Source organism: Myotis yumanensis, unplaced genomic scaffold (assembly GCF_028538775.1).
Source record: "Myotis yumanensis isolate MYYU_CA2020_CCGP unplaced genomic scaffold, mMyoYum1.0.hap1 SCAF_11, whole genome shotgun sequence".
In the NCBI taxonomy this organism is placed as follows: Eukaryota; Metazoa; Chordata; class Mammalia; order Chiroptera; family Vespertilionidae; genus Myotis; species Myotis yumanensis.
In genome coordinates, this window is record NW_027223762.1 from 34,798,174 (window position 1) to 34,817,903 (window position 19,730).

General features: G+C 41.9%; 1 protein-coding gene and 1 pseudogene across 2 annotated transcripts in view; both read right to left on the minus strand.

Annotated features, from left to right (window-relative positions):
* The window catches only part of USP34 (ubiquitin specific peptidase 34), a 241,762-nt gene that overhangs the window by 203,085 nt on the left and 18,947 nt on the right, over nucleotides 1–19,730 (minus strand). For both annotated transcript variants that reach the window (XM_070429294.1, XM_070429293.1), the window contains exon 2: nucleotides 5,730–5,817. In XM_070429294.1, the coding sequence (XP_070285395.1) occupies nucleotides 5,730–5,817 (88 nt within the window). The remainder of the gene's footprint in view (nucleotides 1–5,729; nucleotides 5,818–19,730) is intronic.
* Nucleotides 2,320–4,326, minus strand: LOC139019567 (HAUS augmin-like complex subunit 2 pseudogene; annotated as a pseudogene).

Sequence of the window (19,730 nt, forward strand, 5' to 3'; positions counted from 1 at the left end):
TAAACTCGGGCCGATTGTAACTGCGTATTACCAAATATTTGTTTGTTTGCCGTTCACAAAGATACCTACCTGCGTATGCGAACCGCCATCTTATATTTTGGCGGGAAATTCACCTGACACCGTAGTGTTAATGTATATTATATACATGAAAGGCTAATATACAAAGTGTCTCCTCAGGAGTTCAGTTAAATCATTCACTATGACGTACGCTGACCACCAGGGGACCGCATGGAACGAAGGAAGGCCCTGGCTGGTAGCCAGGGAAGGAAGGCCCCAGCTGGAAGGCCCCGATCGGCCCTGATCACTGGCCAGGTCTAGGGACCCTACCCATGCACAAATTTCGTGCACCGGACCTCTAGTTTAAAAATAAAAAACAATGGACCTAACGTTTTCCCTGGCATGGTGCAGCTGAATACATGCAAGTATTATTGATCCACAGAAGTCAACCTCAATAAAAGTTATTTTATTTATGAGCTAATTTCTGAAAAACACTATTTTAAACAATCAATATCAATATCCCACTGGTCAAATTTTTTAATGCCAAAATAAAAGAGCCTTAAGCAGTGGAGAACACACATTAACCTATGCAAAAGCAACAGCTTCCAAAACGGTTTTAAAAAATAAAGTTTAGCCCAGCAGGTGGTTCAGTGGTTGAGCACTGAACCATGAACAAAAAGGTCATTGGTTCAATTCCCAATCAGGGCATATGTCCAAGTTGGGAGCCTGATCCTCAGTGGGGGCCATGCAGGAGACAGCCAATGTTTCTTTCTCAATGATGTTTCTATCTCTCTCTAGTTCTCCTTTCCTGTCTTAAAATCAATAAAGACATATTAAATAAAATGGAAATTTTATTAGAACAATGAAAAATAAAAGCAGTTGCCTCAAACACTTAAGCACAAATGACAGGTATGAATGTTGTAATTTTTATAATGAAAATATAAAGATCTGACAGAACCTCATCTTAGCCAGGACCCAGAATTCTTTTAGAAGAGAATTTTTGAGATAGTTAAAAAGTAGGTAAGTAGGAGACAACAAAGAGCCTTGACTGCCTGCTAAGGAAAATAAAATTTACAAGATATAAACCTAAGCCTGTTTTATAATAAGCATTGAACAAGTAAAAAAAAAACTAGCAACACTTCCAACATGAAGGATTATGCTTTATGTTATCAATGCATTTGTCAACCATGATATTCCTTTCAGACCCTTGTACGCTCTTTTGTATATTCAGTTTATTCCCATAATCTGCTCTTCCCATTCTCTGAATTAGTTTTCCTTTCATACCATTCACAATTACAATATTAATAAAATTAAATAATGATAATCTGTTAACAGTTAAACCAACATACATAACTTTCCTGATCTTGCAAACAAGACAAAGTCAATTACTGTATGACTGCTATACAGTTATTAACTTTAATATGTTTTTATTAATTTTACAGAGAGAGAAACATCAACATTGATCAGCTGCCTCCTGCACGGCCCACAATGTGGACATGTGTCCTGATGGGGAATCAAACCAGAGAACTCCTGGTGCAAAGGTCAATGGTGAATCGAAACAGTAACCTCCTGGTGCATGGTTCAACCATTGAGCCACATTGGCTGGGCTGCTATACAATAATGTAAAATGCTAACATAAATATTTGATGACATGCAGAGATTGATCACAGTAGACTATATGTGAAAAATCAGATTATCCAACAGACATGTAGTAAAATCACATTTTGTAAAATTTTAAACTGTACTGTTCACAATCTCATACCTAGGTTAGACAAAACAAAACAAAAAGTTAGTTTTTACTCTGGATGGCGGCGTGCTTTTTCAAACTCTGATTTCCTGTACTTTTCTGATTTTTATAAGTGTATCTTTTAAACAGGAGTTTACATCTTTTAAAAAGAATATAAAATATTAAAATGTTTGTGATGCTTATAAATTATTAAATTCTTAACATACTGTTTTTAAGCAAAAATTATTTTACCTATATTCAATACATTAAAAAAATTATTCTTGACCATTGATAATCTTATGAAAGCTGTTATCACTTTCCTCCCAGAAAACCTATAAAGAACATTTTATATCAAATGCCATGGGTTCATTAATGCACTAAGGTATATTTATGGGCTTCCACTGTCATGGGCCCCAAATTTAAAATCTCTTTTGTAGCCCTAACTGGTTTGGCTCAGTGGATAGAGCGTCGGCCTGCGGACTGAAGAGTCCCAGGTTCGATTCCAGTCAAGGGCATGTACCTTGGTTGCGGGCACATCCCCAGTAGGGGGTGTGCAGGAGGCAGCTTATCGATGTTATTCTCTCATCGATGTTTCTAACTCTCTATCCCTCTCCCTTCCTCTCTGTAAAAAATCAATAAAATATATTTAAATAAAAAAATAAAAAGCCTTGACATTTAAAAAAAAATAAAATAAATAAAATCTCTTTTGTAGAATAACTGCTTTATGAGTAGCCATTTACTCACAATCCTCTATAATAAAAGCATAATATGCATTGCCTCTCGACCAGGAGTTTGACCATGTGCTGACCACCAGGGGGCGGCATGGAACATGGTGGGCGTCGGCAACGCGGCATTGGCAGCAGGTGGCAGTGGAGGTGCTGCCAGCCCCGATGGGCCCCAGCGAGAGCGGGTCCATGGCGGGATGGTGGAGCAGGTGAGCAGGCAGTGGCAGGACAAGGCGGGTGAAAGCAAGACCCAATCACCCCACCAACCACCCTGCAGACGGCAACCAGCGCTTCGATCACCAGCCAGGCCTAGGGAATGCACCCATGCCTGAATTTCGTGCGCTAGGCTTTTAGTCTTAATATAGGCAACAATATTTTTCTGATGCCCAAAAAAGAAACTGGGTGATATGGGTGGGAATAAGGACAGGAGAATAGGCAAAAAATTTTAGCACAAAGCACTGTGATCCAACTATTTTTTTTTTTTTTTTTTTTGCTTAATTGAACAAGTTGTATCATTTGGCATTAATAGTTTGGACATAAACTTTAGAAGTAAAGATAAAGAAGGCGTTATGGTGTTACAATACATTTGTGAAGATAATTTTCTTCAGCTAATATTTTGGGGATACAAGAGGAAATTTTCTTTTGTTCTCGCCACTTGAGTATATTCTCTGCCAGTTCTTCTGTCTCAGTCACCAAAATATCCATCTTGGCTAAAGCCTTGCTCATTCTTTTTAGATCTGCATCTAAATGAGTAATATTTCTCATTGTTTCAAGGTGGGTTTCTAATCTCTCAATAAAAGTCACTGCCGACCTAACTGGTTTGGCTCAGCGAATAGAGCATCGGCCTGCGGACTCAAGGGTCCCAGGTTCGATTCCAGTCAAGGGTATGTACCTGGGTTGCGGGCACATCCCCAGTAGGGGGCATGCAAGAGGCAGCTGAATCGATGTTTCTCTCTCATCGATGTTTCTAACTCTGTATCCCTCTCCCTTCCTCTCTGCATAAAATCAATAAAATATATATTTAAAAAAAAAAAAAGTCACTGCCAACTCCAGCAAATGTACCATGTATCTGTGATAAACTGCTTCAATAGGCAGGTTTTCCTGGCACATGGGTTTCAACAGTCTTTGCCTGAGGGACCTCTTCTCTTTTAGCACTGCTTCCAAATGATTATTCATGCTTTGCAGAGTTTGACACTTTTGAGCCAAAAAAGAAGGATGAACAATGTCTGCTGTATCTTTTTCTAGTTTTAGAAGTTCAATTTCCAGGTTTTTCTGATTGATTTCAGCTTGAATATTTGTGATCTGCTGTAGCCTGGAGAAGTTCACAAAGCAAGGAGTAGACTTCTTAGATATATCTAATATCTCCTGAGTGACTATCCCCGAGGCCACGATATGGCCCAGCAGTAGCCCGGCAGGGTTTGGCTCAGGCGCCGAATCCCAAGGTTCGGCCGCTCCTAACTATTTTATTATCTCTCTTCTATCAGCATGATAGAATGTAACCATCTGCTTTTTGGTACTTTTTACTACCAGCTAAAAACTTTTCATAACTTATCATGTAAGTAGAATTATAAACATTACAAACTGTGTTTTCAGTTCAACTTCTCACGCTTTAGCTATGTACTCTTCAATATATATTTCATTTCCTAAAATAAACGTTAATAGTTTTAACTAAAATACATGGTTTATTAATAAGTTCGTCAGATACTATGCTAAGCACTTTGTTTCTTTACAACCTAAGATAGTGTTTGCTTTATTATTACCATTTCACAAATGGGGAGGAGCTTACAGCTTACAGAAGCTATTTAATTTGTCATAATCATCCAGTACACATGTGATAAAGGAGGACTGGAATCCACATCTATGTAGCTCCAAAGCCATACTCTTAACCACTACATGCTGGAGCAGAATGAGATAAAGGCAGAGAGCATCTCTAACAGTTTGGGACAAACACTTTGATATTCTGATGAAACCTACAAATTAATGTCTAAAATTGTGCATATCAAAATTTCCTTTATAATTCCTATCCATAGACTTCAAGCTAAAAATTCCTGATACAAGGATTAAGAGTAAACATCTAAGATAAAAATGGACTACAAATACAAAAATGTAACTCCTACCCAGCTCCACCAATAATCAGTGGTGAGATGTTAGTAAAATATCATTACTCTGAATTTCATGGCACACTATAAATCCTGAAATTAAAAGTATGGTTTTATCCTAGTATCACATGTTGCCACCTAAATATAGTGACAAAAAATTCAAAGTTCTGACTCAAATAATGACATTTCAAATCCTTTTGCTATTAATGTGAATTTTAATGCATTAATATATTAGTATTATAAGATATCCAATCATCTATTTTACCCATAATGAAAGGAACAACAACCATTGCTAAACTTAAGTCAAAAAAAATTTCAGGTTGAGACTCAGAAGAGATGCCAATAGTGACAACACATAAATTTTAAATAACTAAAATCTACAATCTTTTTTGCCAATTTTATTGACAAAAGAAAAAAAAGATGGAAAAGGTATTTTTTGCACAGGAAATGCTTTTTTGAAATTAAACTATTCTGATAAACTAACATCAGCTACTCTGTGTACCTCAGGATGTTCATTTATGTTATCACTGCATTTAATATGTTCATTAATCATTGCACACACAGTACCTCAAATATTCTCTACCCATAAAAATTTTAGAAGAACCAAGAAGTTTAAACAGGATAGGCACACATGAGAAAACAATATTTAGCCATAACCAATTAAAATCATGTTGAACAAACATTTGCAAATACTTGAAACAAAGTTTGGTTATTTTAATTATTGTGTTCCCTAAAGTTTTATTCTCTATATTTTTCATTATATGTATTATTTTTAAATGGATCTAGTATACATAATAGGAAAGGAACAAATCGCAAGTGGCTTCCAGAAGGGTCAAAGTGTCATCTATCACATTAGTGATTTTTTTTTTAAGGATTAAGTTTGTGATAGGTCTTTAGCTATGCCATAACAATTTTTTAATATCTCAAAATAATTTTTAGAATTTTGACCACATCCACATGTGTTAATAATGAAAAAGGGGGTTGAAGAAAAAATGAATTTTTATTTTTAATGTTTTAAAAACAAAACCATGAGTAAGAAAGAAGACATTTAATAAATATTGATAAATTGTCATTTTATGACTAAAGGTATATAACCCAATATCCTAAAAGGAAAACTTGATGACAAAGCAAATTTAAAATACAAATCACAAAGTAGTCTTCAACATACTTAAGAATACATACCTCTGTGTCCAGGAATTGATGTAAGCAAATATTCTGAGAGTATGTTCCTTTCTGAGCTGCAGTCCATCACCACCTTCTATATCTGATACTAAAATAAAGTAGAAAAGAAAATTTTTAATTATGAATAAATAATGCTAAACCAATGTTAAAGCCAATATTTCATTTTTTTAAAAAAGCCCAGTTTAGAAATGTTAATATTTCAGGTGACTTTTTATTTTTTGCTTTCACCAAATAAATCTTTGTTTGTTTATTTAATTAATGACTAATTTGAGCTTAACAGATTTTTAATATATGTAATTCTGAGTGGGAAAAAAAGAAGACATTTTGCAATTATTCTGGTATTGTCTCTCAACTTCAAATCCACCCTTCAATTCTCTGTTTTGTGATGCTGGGGCTGGGACTGTTACAAGTTACATTTTTCATTTCCAGCTGGCTTCCTGTTAAGATCTTCCTCCAGTGCCTACACAACACTAGAAAAAGACTGGAAGATAGAAAGAGACCAAGGACTCTTTAGCTTGCTATATCTGAAAGCAACACTCAGCAGCAGCATTGATTCTAGTCAGGCTCCAGATTCTAAGAACCTATCTCATGGTACCACTCTCTTAGAAGTACCAGGATTAGGCAGGCCGCATCCCTTCCCTGAAGTCCTAGACAACCCTCTTTCCTTTGTTTCTCCAGCCTTAGGGGAGAATGGATGTTTCCTGCAGTCATCATCATTGTTGTCATCATCATTTTCTGGGTGTCCTCTGGGTTCCTTTGCTCTTTAAACCTTCAACATCTATTTAATTACTTCTCTTTATTAAATTCCCTCTTCAATTCCCTGACTGACATATTGGCATTTCATATACAATATGTACTACTATTACTATTACTACTACTACTATTACTACTACTACTACTACTACTACTACTACTACTACTACAAAAGGAACCTAAAGTTAAATCTAATAGTCCAGTAAAGTCTTTTAATGTACAATGTTCGTATAAAATCAGAGATCAGCCCAGCTGGCGTGGCTCAGCGATTGAGCATCAACCTATGAACCAGGAGGTCATGGGTCCGATTCCCAGTCAGGGCACATGCCCGGGTGTGGGCTCGATCCCCAGTGGGGGGCATGCAGGAGGCAGCCGATCAATGATTCTCTTTCATCGTTGATGTTTCTACCTCTCCCTCCCTTTCCCTTCCTGTCTGAAATCAATAAAAATATATATTTTTTAAAAATTCAGAGATCACCAAAATGTTCTATAAAGGGCCAGAAAGGGAATATTTTAGGTCTGGAGGCCACCAAGTCTCTTTCACAACTAGGCAGCTCTGCCACTGTACCTTGAAAGCAGTGACAGACAATATGTAAACAAATGAGTATGGCCATGTTACAAAAAGACCAACTGGCCAGGTTTGGCATGATGGGCATAGTTTGACAACTTCATGTTAAACAAAGTTCAAGATAACATAATGCATGGCATTTAAATCTCCACCGTGTCTAGAAGTCATCATATATCTACATATATGAAAAGCCTAAGCAACAGAACGACGGAACGACCGGTCACTATGATGCGCACTGACCACCAGGGGGCAGACGCTCAATGCAGAAGCTGCCCCCTGGTGGTCAGTGCACTTGCACAGCCACCTCCCGCAGCCCCTCCCCCCGGCAGGCCAACCTCCCACAGCCCCTACCCTCACTGGCCAGCCCTGATGGCCCCAATTGGTCCCTTCCCTCTCCACACTCCCCCCCCCCCCACCAGTCAACCTCACAAGACCCCTCCCCCCAGCCAACCTCCTACAGCCCCAATCGCCAACCAGGCCGAGGGACCCCACCTGTGCACAAATTCATGCACCAGGCCTCTAGTACATTAATACTTGTTGAGCACTATGTATGCCATAGACAATAATGAATGAAATAGCAACAATCCCCACCCCATGGAACTTAGTCTAGCCAAGAAAAGGAAGAACATAAATATGTAAATAAATAATACTCATACATATTGTGATAAATACCAATATGAAACCAACAAGGCTATTATTATGTACCAAATAAGCATAACCCACCTTAGAATGGGAAGTCAGGATGAAATTCTCTAAAGAGGTGATTTTTAGACAAAGACTAGAATGTTAAGAATTCAGACATTAAAAAGAATAAAAGAGAGAGATTAAAGCATTCTAGGTAACGTTGATGTTTAAAGAGAATCTCCAGGATAATAGGAAGATACAAGGAGGAACACTGTGCACAGACCCCAAGAACACTTGTGGCTCAATGGTTGAACGTCAACCTATGAATGAGGAGGTAACGGATCAATTCCCAGATGGAACATATGCCCAGGTTGCAGGCTCGATCCCCATGTGAGGCGTCCAAGAGGCAGCCGATCAATGACTCTCATTTTTTTTTAATATTTTATTGCTTTTTTACAGAGAGGAAGGGAGAGGGATAGAGAGTTAGAAACATCGATCAGCTGCCTCCCGCACACCCCCTACTGGGGATGCGCCTGCAACCAAGGTACATGCCCTTGACCGGAATCGAACCTGGGACCCTTCAGTCTCCAGGCTGATGCTCTATCCAGTGAGCCAAACCAGCTAGGGCTGACTCTCATTATTGATGTTTATATCTCTCCCTCTCCCTTTCACTCTGAAATCAATAAAAAAAATTTTTTTTAAAAAAAAAAGACAGGAGAAAGAGAATAAAAGGGCTCTAAGTAAGATGGTTCTGCAATGGGGAAACTAAACATAATTTACATTTGATTTATCTAAAAACGAGTTTTACTCTTTTAGAGGAATTATAATAAATGCTGACAGAAACTGAACACACATGCATATAAACTTGGCAACTACAAAATATAGGGATGAAAGAAATGATGTAAATCAAAAAGTATAACTACAATATACTGCCCGGCTTAGCAGTGAATAATATTTACATAGTCCCAGTAACAAATACACAGTATTAATTCAAAAACAATTGGAAAGGCATGGCAAGAGTAAAAACAAAAACAAAAAAACAGCTAATCCTCTTCCTTCCATAGAAGTCAAAAGACCAATAGACCTTCCATAGGAGGAACTCAACAGTTGAAAATATACATCAAGAAATAACAATATGATTGCTCATTTAAACCAGTGATTTTCAGCTTTTTTTATCTCATGGCACACATAAACTACTAAAATTCTGTGGCACACCAAAAAACATACAATATTTTTTGCCAATCTGACAAAAAATAGTTGTAATTGTGATTCATTCACACCTGAAGGCTATTGTTGGCTGTTCTCATTTTTTCTTTGATAATCTAAGAGAAAAAAGGTCAGTGCCCCTGACTAAATAGTCAGGTTTTAAAAATTCTTGCAACACACTGATTGAAAAGCACTGAGGTAGACACAGTCCCATCCCATGGTTGGCACCACCGGTGCACTCCTAAGAGCAACATGAGCAAGCCTTTGCAGACAACTACTGGGTAGGTACAGAAAGGGTCCCAACTCTAGGGAAGTGTGAAAAAGCACAAAAACATAAAAATTGAGCACCATTGTAGGGAAAGCAAATCAGAGGCTGCCAGCACTCAACCCAGCTTTGCATGATATAGAGAAGGCATACAATCTTAAGAATTCCCTCCAAGGGTGTATAAGAAATGAGGAGGAGGTATATCCATAGAAAAGCCTAAAAAAGCCTCAATCCCTAACAGAGCTGACACAAGGTATATCTTTCTCAAAGTCAGTCAGTAAGGTGACTAATATTCAGATATAAAAACAGCAACTAGGAGAAACCAAGATGGCGGCACAGGTAAACACCAGAGATTGCAGCCTCCCACAACCACTTCAAAAAATACAACTAAAAGGCAAAACGGACATCATCCAGAACCACAGGAAGGCTGGCTGAGTGGAAATTCTACAACTATAAGGAAAGAGAAAAGCACACTGAGACTCAGAGGAGGTGCGGAAGTAAAGTGCAGAGGTACGGAAGCGCACGCAGAAAGGGCTGGCAGCTGAGGACACGGCCCACTCGGAAAGAGCTGGCAGCTGAGGACGCGGCGCACGTGGAAAGGGCTGGCAGGTTGTCTTTTTCAATCGGGAGGGAATCTCAAGCTCCCGACTGCTCTGAACTCCAGTTCTGGGCGAGCCACTGAGGACCCAGACTCATACGGGGAGAAACTGGACTGTCTGGCATCAGTCAGAACTCGAGGGCGGCTTTCTCTCAGAGGTGTTTGCAGCGATTGCCAGGACAGGGAGAACTGGGGCCTCTTAGGGCAGGACTGAGGAGCAGCCATAGCAGTTTGCTCCGCCCTGTTGATCCCGAGACCCCGCCCCACCCAAACTGTGCTCAGAGGCTTTTGCATATGAAAGGCCAGGCCCTTTGCAATCTGAAAATTACCTGACAAAATGCAGCTGGATCAGAGAAACCCAAAACATCCAAAAGAAGGCCCAAGGCCCCACAGCAGCTTGCATTGCTTCACAGCTAAGCTCCTGCTGGGTAGCCTCAGGCAGAGGCTTAATTAGCACCTCCTTAGAGATCCAAGAGCCAGTGTACCCAGTGGTCAGAGTGGGACCATCCAGATTACAACTCCTCAGATCCCTAAAGGACACACTCAGGGGGCAGACTCAGTGAGCACCAAAGCCCCACTGAAGCAAGTCTTGCCCCAGAAGGGTGTCTCCAGCACATAAGTTCTCCCACTGCAGACACAGCTGATTCTCACAGCCAATTGGCCTGGAGGTCAATTCCTCCCAGTGATACCCTACAACAATCAAGGCTTAACTACAACAAGACTGTGCACAAAGCTCACAAAGGGGTGCACCAAGAGTGTCCACCTCACGTAATTGGAGAGGCTGAGCCACTGGGCCCTATAGGACACCTAGCACACAAAGCCACTCTATCAACACAGGGAAGCAGCCAAAATGCAGAGACAAAGAAACAGGTCACAAATGACAGAAATAGAAGAAAGCAAACTACTGGATATAGAGTTCAAAACCACACTTTTAAGGTTTTTCAAGAATTTTCTAGAAACCGCCAATAAATTTAGTGAGACCCTCAATAAGTCTAGTGAGACCACCGATAAATTTAGTGAGACCCTCAAGAAATCTAGTGAGACCCTCGAGGATATGAAAAAGGACCAAGTAGAAATTAAGCATACACTGACTGAAATAAAGAATATTATACAGAGTTCCAACAGCAGACTAGAGGATCGCAAGAATCAAGTCAAAGATTTGAAATACAAAGAAGTAAAAAACACCCAACCGGAAAAGCAAACAGGAAAAAGAATCCAAAAATATCAAGATAGTGTAAGGAGCCTCTGGGACAACTTCAAGAGCACCAACATCCGAATTAGTGGGGTGCCAGAAGAAGAGAGAAAGATATTGAAAAGCTATTTGAAGAAATAATGACAGAAAACTTCCCCTACCTGGTGAAAGAAATAGACTTACAAGTCCCAGAAGCGCAGAGAACCCCAAACAAAAGGAATCCAAAGAGGACCACACCAAGACACATCATAATTAAAATGCCAAGGGCAAAAGACAAAGAGAAAATCTTAAAAGCAGCAAGAGAAAAAAAGTCAGTTACCTACAAGGGAATACCCATACGACTGTCAGCTGATTTCTCAACAGAAACTATGCAGGCCAGAAAGGAGTGGCAAGAAATATTCAGTGATGAATAGCAAGAACCTACAACCAAGATTACTTTACCCAGCAAAGCTATCATTCAGAATTGAAGGTCAGATAAAGAGCTTCACTGATAAGAAAAAGCTAAAGGAGTTCATCACCACCAAACCAGTATTATATGAAATGCTGAAAGGTATCCTTTAAGAAGAGGAAGAAGAAGAAAAAGGTAAAGATACAAATTATGAACAACAAATACACATCTATCAACAAGTGAATCTAAAAATCAAGTGAATAAAAAATCTGATGAACAGGATAAACTGGTGAATATAATAGAATCAGGGGCATAGAAAGGGAACAGACTGACTATTCTGGGGGGGGGGAGGGGTGTGGGGGGGTGCGGGAAGAGACTGGACAAAAATCGTACACCTATGGATGAGGACGGGGGGGGGGGGGGGAGTTAAGGGCAGAGGGTGGGGTGGGAACCGGGTGGAGGGGAGAGGAACTGTAATAATCTGAACAATAGAGATTTAATTATAATAAAAAAAAAACAGCAACTCAAGACTTCAAGGAATATGAAAAAAAATCAAAGAACCTATACCACTAAAAAAAACACAGTAATTTTTCAGTAACTAACCCCAAAGAGATGAAGATCTGTGATTTGTCTGATAAAGATTTCAAAATAGTCCCTTTAAGGAAGCTCAGTGACCTATGAACAGAAGTCAGAAAAACAACACATAACAAACCAATGAATGAAGTATAAAAATGTAATGGGACAATAGCAACAGCAGACTTGATCATATATAAAAATCTGTGAAGTACAAGACATCTGAAGTTACAGAGTCAGAGAATTTAGGTTTTTTATGCTATTGTAAATGGAACTGTTTTTTAAGTTTCACACTTTTGCATAGTTCATTACCAGGATATAGAAATTGCATTGATTTTGTGCAAAACTTACACACTGAAAACATTGTTGAAGAAATTAAAGAACCCTGCTGCGCATCGGGACCAGGGTGCAGTGCGGAGAACCCCTTGTCCTTGGAAAAGGTGTGCGGCCAGAAAGGAGGCCGTCCCCTTGCCCTTCCCACAATGCACGTTCCTGGGGAACCTGGTGCTAAACCATCCGTAGAAGACCTGCTTCTGGGTCAGGGTTTCGTACATAGCAGAGCAGCTCCCTCACTGCGATCTATTGAAAGGCAGCCCTCAACACAGGGTTTGTAAAAAAAGAGAAAAAAAGTGAAAAAAAAAAGAAATTAAAGATCTAAATAAATGGAAAGACATCCCATGTTCATAGATCAGAAGACTTAAATTGTTAAAATGGCAATACTTTTTAGCTTTATCTACAGATTTTCCATACCCTGCCAGAACTCCATTTGATTTCTTTTAAAAATTGACAAGCTGCCCTAACCAGTTTGGTTCAGTGGATAGAGCATCGGCCTGCGGACTCAAGGGTCCCAGGTTCGATTCCAGTCAAGGGCATGTACCTTGGTTGCGGGCACATCCCCAGTGGGGAGTGTGCAGGAGACAACTGATCGATGTTTCTCTCTCATCGATGTTTCTAACTCTCTATCCCTCTCCCTTCCACTCTGTAAAAAATCAATAAAATATATTTAAAAACAAAACTGACAAGCTGATCCCAAAATTCACATGGAAATTCAAGGGATCCAAAGTAGCCAAAATAATTTTGAAAAAGAACAAAGATGATTCACAGTGTCAAATTATAAATCTTACTACAAAACTACAATGAGAGACAGTGTAGTGCTGGCAGATGAGTAGACATATAAATCAACTGAACAGAACTGAAAATCCAGAAATAAACCCATGTATCTATGGTCAACTGATTTTCAAATAAAAATGCCAAGACTACTCAACAGGGAATGTCTTTTCTACAAATGGTGCTAAAACAAATGGATACCTTCATGCAAAAGAAGGAAGCTGGACCCTTACCTCACACCATGTACAAAATATTCACTCAATAGGTTAAAGGCCCAAATGTAAGAACCAAAACTATAAAACTCTTACAAGAAAGCATGGATAAGTCTTTGTGCCACTGGATCTGGCAATCGATATATCTTCTATCCTATCTAATAAAAGAGAAACATGGTAATTAGCCATACCTCCGCTAACCTTACCATTGGCTAATCAGGGTGATATGCAAATTAACTGCCAGCCAAGATGGCGGCCAGCAGCCAGGCAGCTTCAAGCGAACATGAGGCTTGCTTGCTTCAGTGACGGTGTTCCCCACCCCACCTGCCGCTGCTGGCCTCTGAGCTTGCAGTTTGAAACATTGTAACAAATATAGAAGCTAAACAAAACCCCAGAAACCTGCTTTCAGCAAGCCGGGATCTCAGAGCTGGAGTTGAAACAGTGTATCGATTATAGAACCCAAACAAACCAGATACCTGCTTTCAACAGTCGGGGCCTAAGAGTTGGAGCCAAGCCTCAGAGCTAAAGCTGGCCCAGAATAAAAAAAGAAAAAGAAAAAAGGAGCAGTTGGGAGCTTCAGTCACCCTCCAGCCTGAAAACATCCCTCAGCACCTCACCCAGACTGGCCAGGCACCCCAGTGGGGATCCCCACCCTGAAGGCCCTGCTCTGTGGGTGACAGGGTGCGGCGCCCCAACCTCCTGATCCGCCCTGCTCTGTGTGTGACAGGGGGCGGTGCCCCAACTCCCCTATCGGCCCTGCTCTGTGAGTGACGGGGGAGCTCCTCAACCCCCTGATCGGCCCTGCTCAGTGCATGACAGGGGGGAGCTTTCCAACCCCCTGATCGACCCTGCTCTGTGCGTGACAGGGTACGGAGCCCCAACTGCCCTGATGGGTCCTGCTCTGTGAGTGACAGGGGGCAGCGCCCCAACCCCCTAATCGGCCCTGCTCTGTGCATGACGGGGTGGCACCGCAACCTCCCCATCGACCCTGCCTTGAGTGTGACACGGGGCAGTGCCCCAACCCCCCAATCGGCCCTACCCTCAGCGTGACTAGGGGTGGCATCGCAACCTCCCGATCCACCCTGCTCTGTGCATGACAGGGGGCGGCGCCCCAACTCCCCAATCGGCCCTGCTCTGAGCCCAACCAGGGGCTGCACCTAGGGATTGGGCCTGTCCTCTGCCACCCGGAAGCAGGCCTAAGCCAGCAAGTCGTTATCTCCCGAGGGCTCCCAGCCTACGATAGGGCACAGGTCGGGCTGAGGGATGCCCCCTCCCCCCGAAGTGCACAAATTTTTGTGCACCGGGCCTCTAGTATATAATATATAAAAGCCTAAGCAACCAAACAACTGGAACGACCAGAGTGACCGGTCACTATGACATGCACTGACCACCAGGGGGCAGGCGTTCAACGCAAGAGCTGCCTCTTGGTGGTCAGTGCGCTCCCATAGCGGGAGCGCCGCTCAGCTGACCGACCCGTCCCGGCAGCCCACCAGCCCGGCAGCAACCACTCACTCCCTCAGTAGTCCTGCAGGTCCAATCTCTAGAGAATGGGCCAGGCACTGATGCACCAGCACCGCCGGCCTCCTGGAAGTCAGCCTTGGCACTGTGACCACTTCCCCTCCCTAGACTCTCCGCAAAGAAGAAACAACATAAAAGCAGCAGCCAGGTGGCTCCCAACAACCAGCACAAATGTGAGCAGGACGGATCTTGATCCCGGGCCAGCAAGGGCATCCCACTGCCTGCCCGGAGGGCCGATCGTGTCCCGCCGCCCCCCCCCCCCCCGCCCCCGACCCTTCATGCCCGAATTCGTGCACCAGGCCTCTAGTAAAAGCATAAGCAACAAAATAAATAGATAAATTGAACTTCATCAATATTAAAAACTTCTGTGCTTCAAAGGACACTATTGAAAAGTGAAAAGACAGCCCATGGCATGGAAGAAAATATTTGCAAATCCTATATCTGATAAGGTATGTGTCTAGAATAAAGAACTCTTACAACTCAATAATAAAAAGACAACCCAATTAAAAAGTGAGCAAAGGATCTTAATGAACATTTCTCCAAAAATATACAAATGCCAAGTAAGTACATGAAAAGATGGTTATCATTATTCATCACGGAAATGCAAACCAAAATCACAAAGATATAACACTTTACAATCGCTAGGATGACTAGAGTAAAATCCAGGTGTACCTTGTTTTATTGAGGTTTGCAATTATTGTGTTTTAATCAACATCAAGGCAAGAACCTCCACCAGCAAAAAGATAACTGACTCACTGAAGGCTCAGATGATGGTTAGCATTTTTTTTAGCAATAAAGTATTTCAAATTGTTTTTGTTGTTGTTAATCCTCACCCAAGGATTTTTTTTTCCACTGCTTTTCAGAGGGAGGAAGGGAGGAAGGGGTGAGAGACACATAGGTTGGCTGCATCCTGCACACCACCAAACCAGGGTTGGGGAGTGAACCTACAACCCTTGGGGAGTGAACATGCCCTTGATTGGAAATCAAACCAGATACCTCTTGGTTCATGAGTCAATACTCAATGACTGAGCAACACCAACCAGGGTACATTGTTTTTTAAGACATACTGCTGTCACATACTTAACAGACTACAGTATAGTGTAGACATAACATATAGGCACTGGAAAAAACAAAAAAATTAGTGACTTCCTTTATTGTGATATTTGTTTTATTATAGTGATCTGGAACCATACCAACAAAATCTCCAAAGTATGCATGTAGTCAAAATAACAACTGTTAGTAAAGTTGTGGGAAAGATGGAACCCTCATACACTGCTGAAGGAAATATAAAATGGTGTAGCATTTTGGTAAGAAGTCTGGCAGTTTTTGAAAAAACTTAGACTACCATTTGACCTAGTAATTCAACTCCTACCTATATACCCAAGAGAAATGAAAACCTAAGTACACAGAAAAATTCTTACACAAATGTTCACAGAAGCATTATTCATAACAGCCAAAAGGTGAAAACAAGCAAAATGTTTAGATAAGTAGATAATGAATAGATAAACAAAATGTGGTAATATATACATACTAGAGGCCCAGTGCACAAAAATTTGTGCACTGGGGGGGCGGGGGTTCCCTCAGCCAGGCCTGTGCCCTCTCGCACTCTGGGACCCCTCGGGGGATGACCACCTGCTGGCTTAGGCCCACTCTCGGGGGGATTGAGCCTAAGGTGGCAGTCAGACATCCCTCTGGCAGCCCGGGAGCCCTCAGGGGATGTCCACTTGCCAGCAGGGAGCAGGCCTAAGCTGCAGTCGGACATCCTTAGCGCTGATGAGGAGGCGGGAGAGGCTCTCACCCACCGCCACCACTGTACTGGCAGCCATCAGCCTGGCTTGTGGCTGAGCAGAGCTCCCCGTGTGGATGCGCACTGACCAACAGGGGGCAGCTCCTTCATTGAGCGTCTGCCCCCTGGTGGTCAGTGTGTGTCATAGTGACCAGTCATTCCCAGTGGTTCTGCTGTTAGGGTCAATTTGCATATTACCCTTTTATTATATAGGAGGATAGAGGACTGGTACATGGGTGGGAGCCAGCTGGTTTGCCCTGAAGGGTGTCCCGGATCAGGGAGGGGTTCCTGTGAGTGCCTGGCCAATCTGAGGGCTGTTTTCAGGCTGGCCACTCCCCCTTGGGGGGGGGGTCCTGCTGGGGTTCCTGGCCAGTCTGTGTGAGGGGCTGATGGCTGTTTGCAGGCTGGCCAAGGCCCCCAGCCACCCAAGCTCCCAGTGGAGGCTGGCTGGAAGCAGGTATCTGGGATTTATTTTATCTTCTATAATTGAAACTTTGTTGCCTTGAGTGGAGGCCTCATTCGGCCAGGGCAGGCGGGAAGCTTGGCTTCCTCTATCACCGAGGCAACCAAGCCTCCTGCTTGCTCCAGCTCCGTGGCTGCCGGCCACCATCTTGGTTGGGTTAATTTGCATATAGTCGCTCTGATTGGTTGGTGGGTGTGGCTTGGGCGTAGCGGAGGTGCAGTCCATTTGCATGTTTCTCTTTTATTAGATTAGACAATGGAATATTAAGCTATGAAAAGAGATGAAGTATTGATACATGCTCCACCATGGATGAATCCTGAAAACATGTAAAACAAAAGTAGTCACAAAAGACAGTGTATTATGATCCCATTTACACAAAAGGTTCAAAATAAGCAAACACTTAAAGTAGATTATTGCTTTGGATTAGGAGGATGGGGAGGTTTAAATGATATCTGTTTATTTTTGAGGTAATGAAAGTGTTCTAATTGATTGTGGTGATGGTTACATAATTCTGTGAATATACTGAAAGCCACAGAGTTGTAGAGTTTTAATGGGTGAGGTAATAGGGTTTTTTTTAACAGTTTATTGATTTTTGGAGAGGCAGGGAGAGAAACATCAATGTGAGAGATCAATCAGCTGCCTCTTGCATGCCCCCCGAAACCTGGGCATGTGCCCTAACTGGGAATCAAATTGGCAACCTTTCAGTGCACAGGATGATGCCCAACCAACTGAGCGACATCAGCCAGGGCTTAATGGGTGAGTTTAAATATAAAGCTATTAACAATAAAGTAAAATAATAAAAAAGGTGTGTGGATATCCCATTTAAAATAGAAACAAAAATACCTAAGAATAAATGTAAAAGAAACATTCAGAACTTGCATAAAGGGAAAAAAACCCACAGAAGTTCACAAAGAAACAGAGAAGATCATATAAATTTAGAAACACATTATGCTTGCTAAACAGGCAAAATCAAGATGTTAACTCTATATACATTATGCAATTTCCATTAAAATTCCAATGGGGAGGAGAGGCAATGCAATAAACAAAAGCATTCTTAAGGGTTTTTGTTTGCTTTTAATATATTTTTTTTATTGATTCAGAGAGGAAGGGAGAGGGAGAGAGGTAGAAACATCAATGATGAGAGGGAATCATTGATCGGCTGCCTCCTACATGCCCCCTACTGGGGACCGAGCCTGCAACCCATTCATATGCCCTTGACCAGAATAGAACCTGGGACCCTTGAGTCTGCAGGGCAATACTTTATCCACTGAGCCAAACCAGCTAAGGCAGGATTCTTAAGTTTTATCTCAAGGAATAAATAACTTTTCAGTAGCTATTTGGTCTAATGCTATCAGGTACGAAAATGTACCATAAAGCAACTAAATTAAAACCAGGTAATTAATTAAAAAGCTTAAAAATAGACCTCTATGACTACACTCAAGAATTATTTTTAATTTTTTTTTTTTTTTTTTGGTAATGTAGTTTTATTGATTTCAGAGAAGAAGGTAAAGGGAGAGATAGAAACATCAATGATGAGAGGGAATCATTGATCGGCTGCCTCCTGCATGCCCCCTATAGGGGAATGAGCCTGCAACCTGGGCACATGCCGTTGGCCAGAGTCGAACCCGGGATCCCCCAAGTCCGCAGGCCAACGCTCTATCCACTGAGCCAAAACGGCCAGGGCCCAAGAATCCTATATACTAAAAGAGAAACATGTAAATTGACCATCCCTCTGCTACTACACTCACCAGCCCATCAGGAGTGAGTATGCAAATTAACCCGACAAAGATCGCAGGTTAATTTTCACACACAGGCGCCAGGCAGAGAGCAGAGTGGGAGAGCTGGCAGCTTGGGGGACGTGGCTCCCTCAGTTGCTCCCTCCAAGCCGCCAGTTGGAGAGCAGAGCAGGAGAGCCAGAGGCTTGGGGGGACATGGCTCCCCAAGCCGCCGGGCAGAGAGCAGAGAGTCTGGAGAGCTGGTAGCTTGGAGGACTTGGCAGAGTGGGAGGCCACGGAATGGAGACAGAGCAGGAAGGGAAAACCAAGATCGCGGGGAGCACCAGGAATTCTAGGAATAGTTCTGGTGGCAGCCCCAGGATGGGAAGCGGAAGCCCAGAGCACAGGGAGCACCAGGAATGCTGAGAATTGTAGTTCTGGCGACAGGCAGATCTCCTAGACACTATAGCAGCAGTTCTCAACCTGTGGGTCACGACCCCTTTGGGGGTTGAACGATCCTTTCACAGGGGTCGCCTAAGACCATCGGAAAACACATATATAATTACATACTGTTTTTGTGATTAATCACTATGCTTTAATTATGTTTAATTTTTAACAATGAAAATACATCCTGCATATCAGATATTTACATTACGATTCATAACAGTAGCAAAATTACAGTTATGAAGTAGCAACAAAAATAATTTTATGGTTGGGGGTCACCACAACATGAGGAACTGTATTAAAGGGTCGTGGCATTAGGAAGGTTGAGAACCACTCCACTAGAGCAAAGTGAGCCTGGAGCAAGTTACTGTTGCTGTGGGGGATGGAGGGAAAGCAAAGGTGAGAGACATAAATAAAATCAGGGTGTCTAGGAAAAATTAAAGGGAAGATATCCTAAAACTTCTAGGAAATCTCCACCAATGAAGCAAAGAAAAAAAATGCCTCAATTATTCTGTGAGCAACAAACCAAACTGAGTTGGGGTCTCAGACAATTCACTCATATGATTGCAAAGACAGACAGAAACTCCCG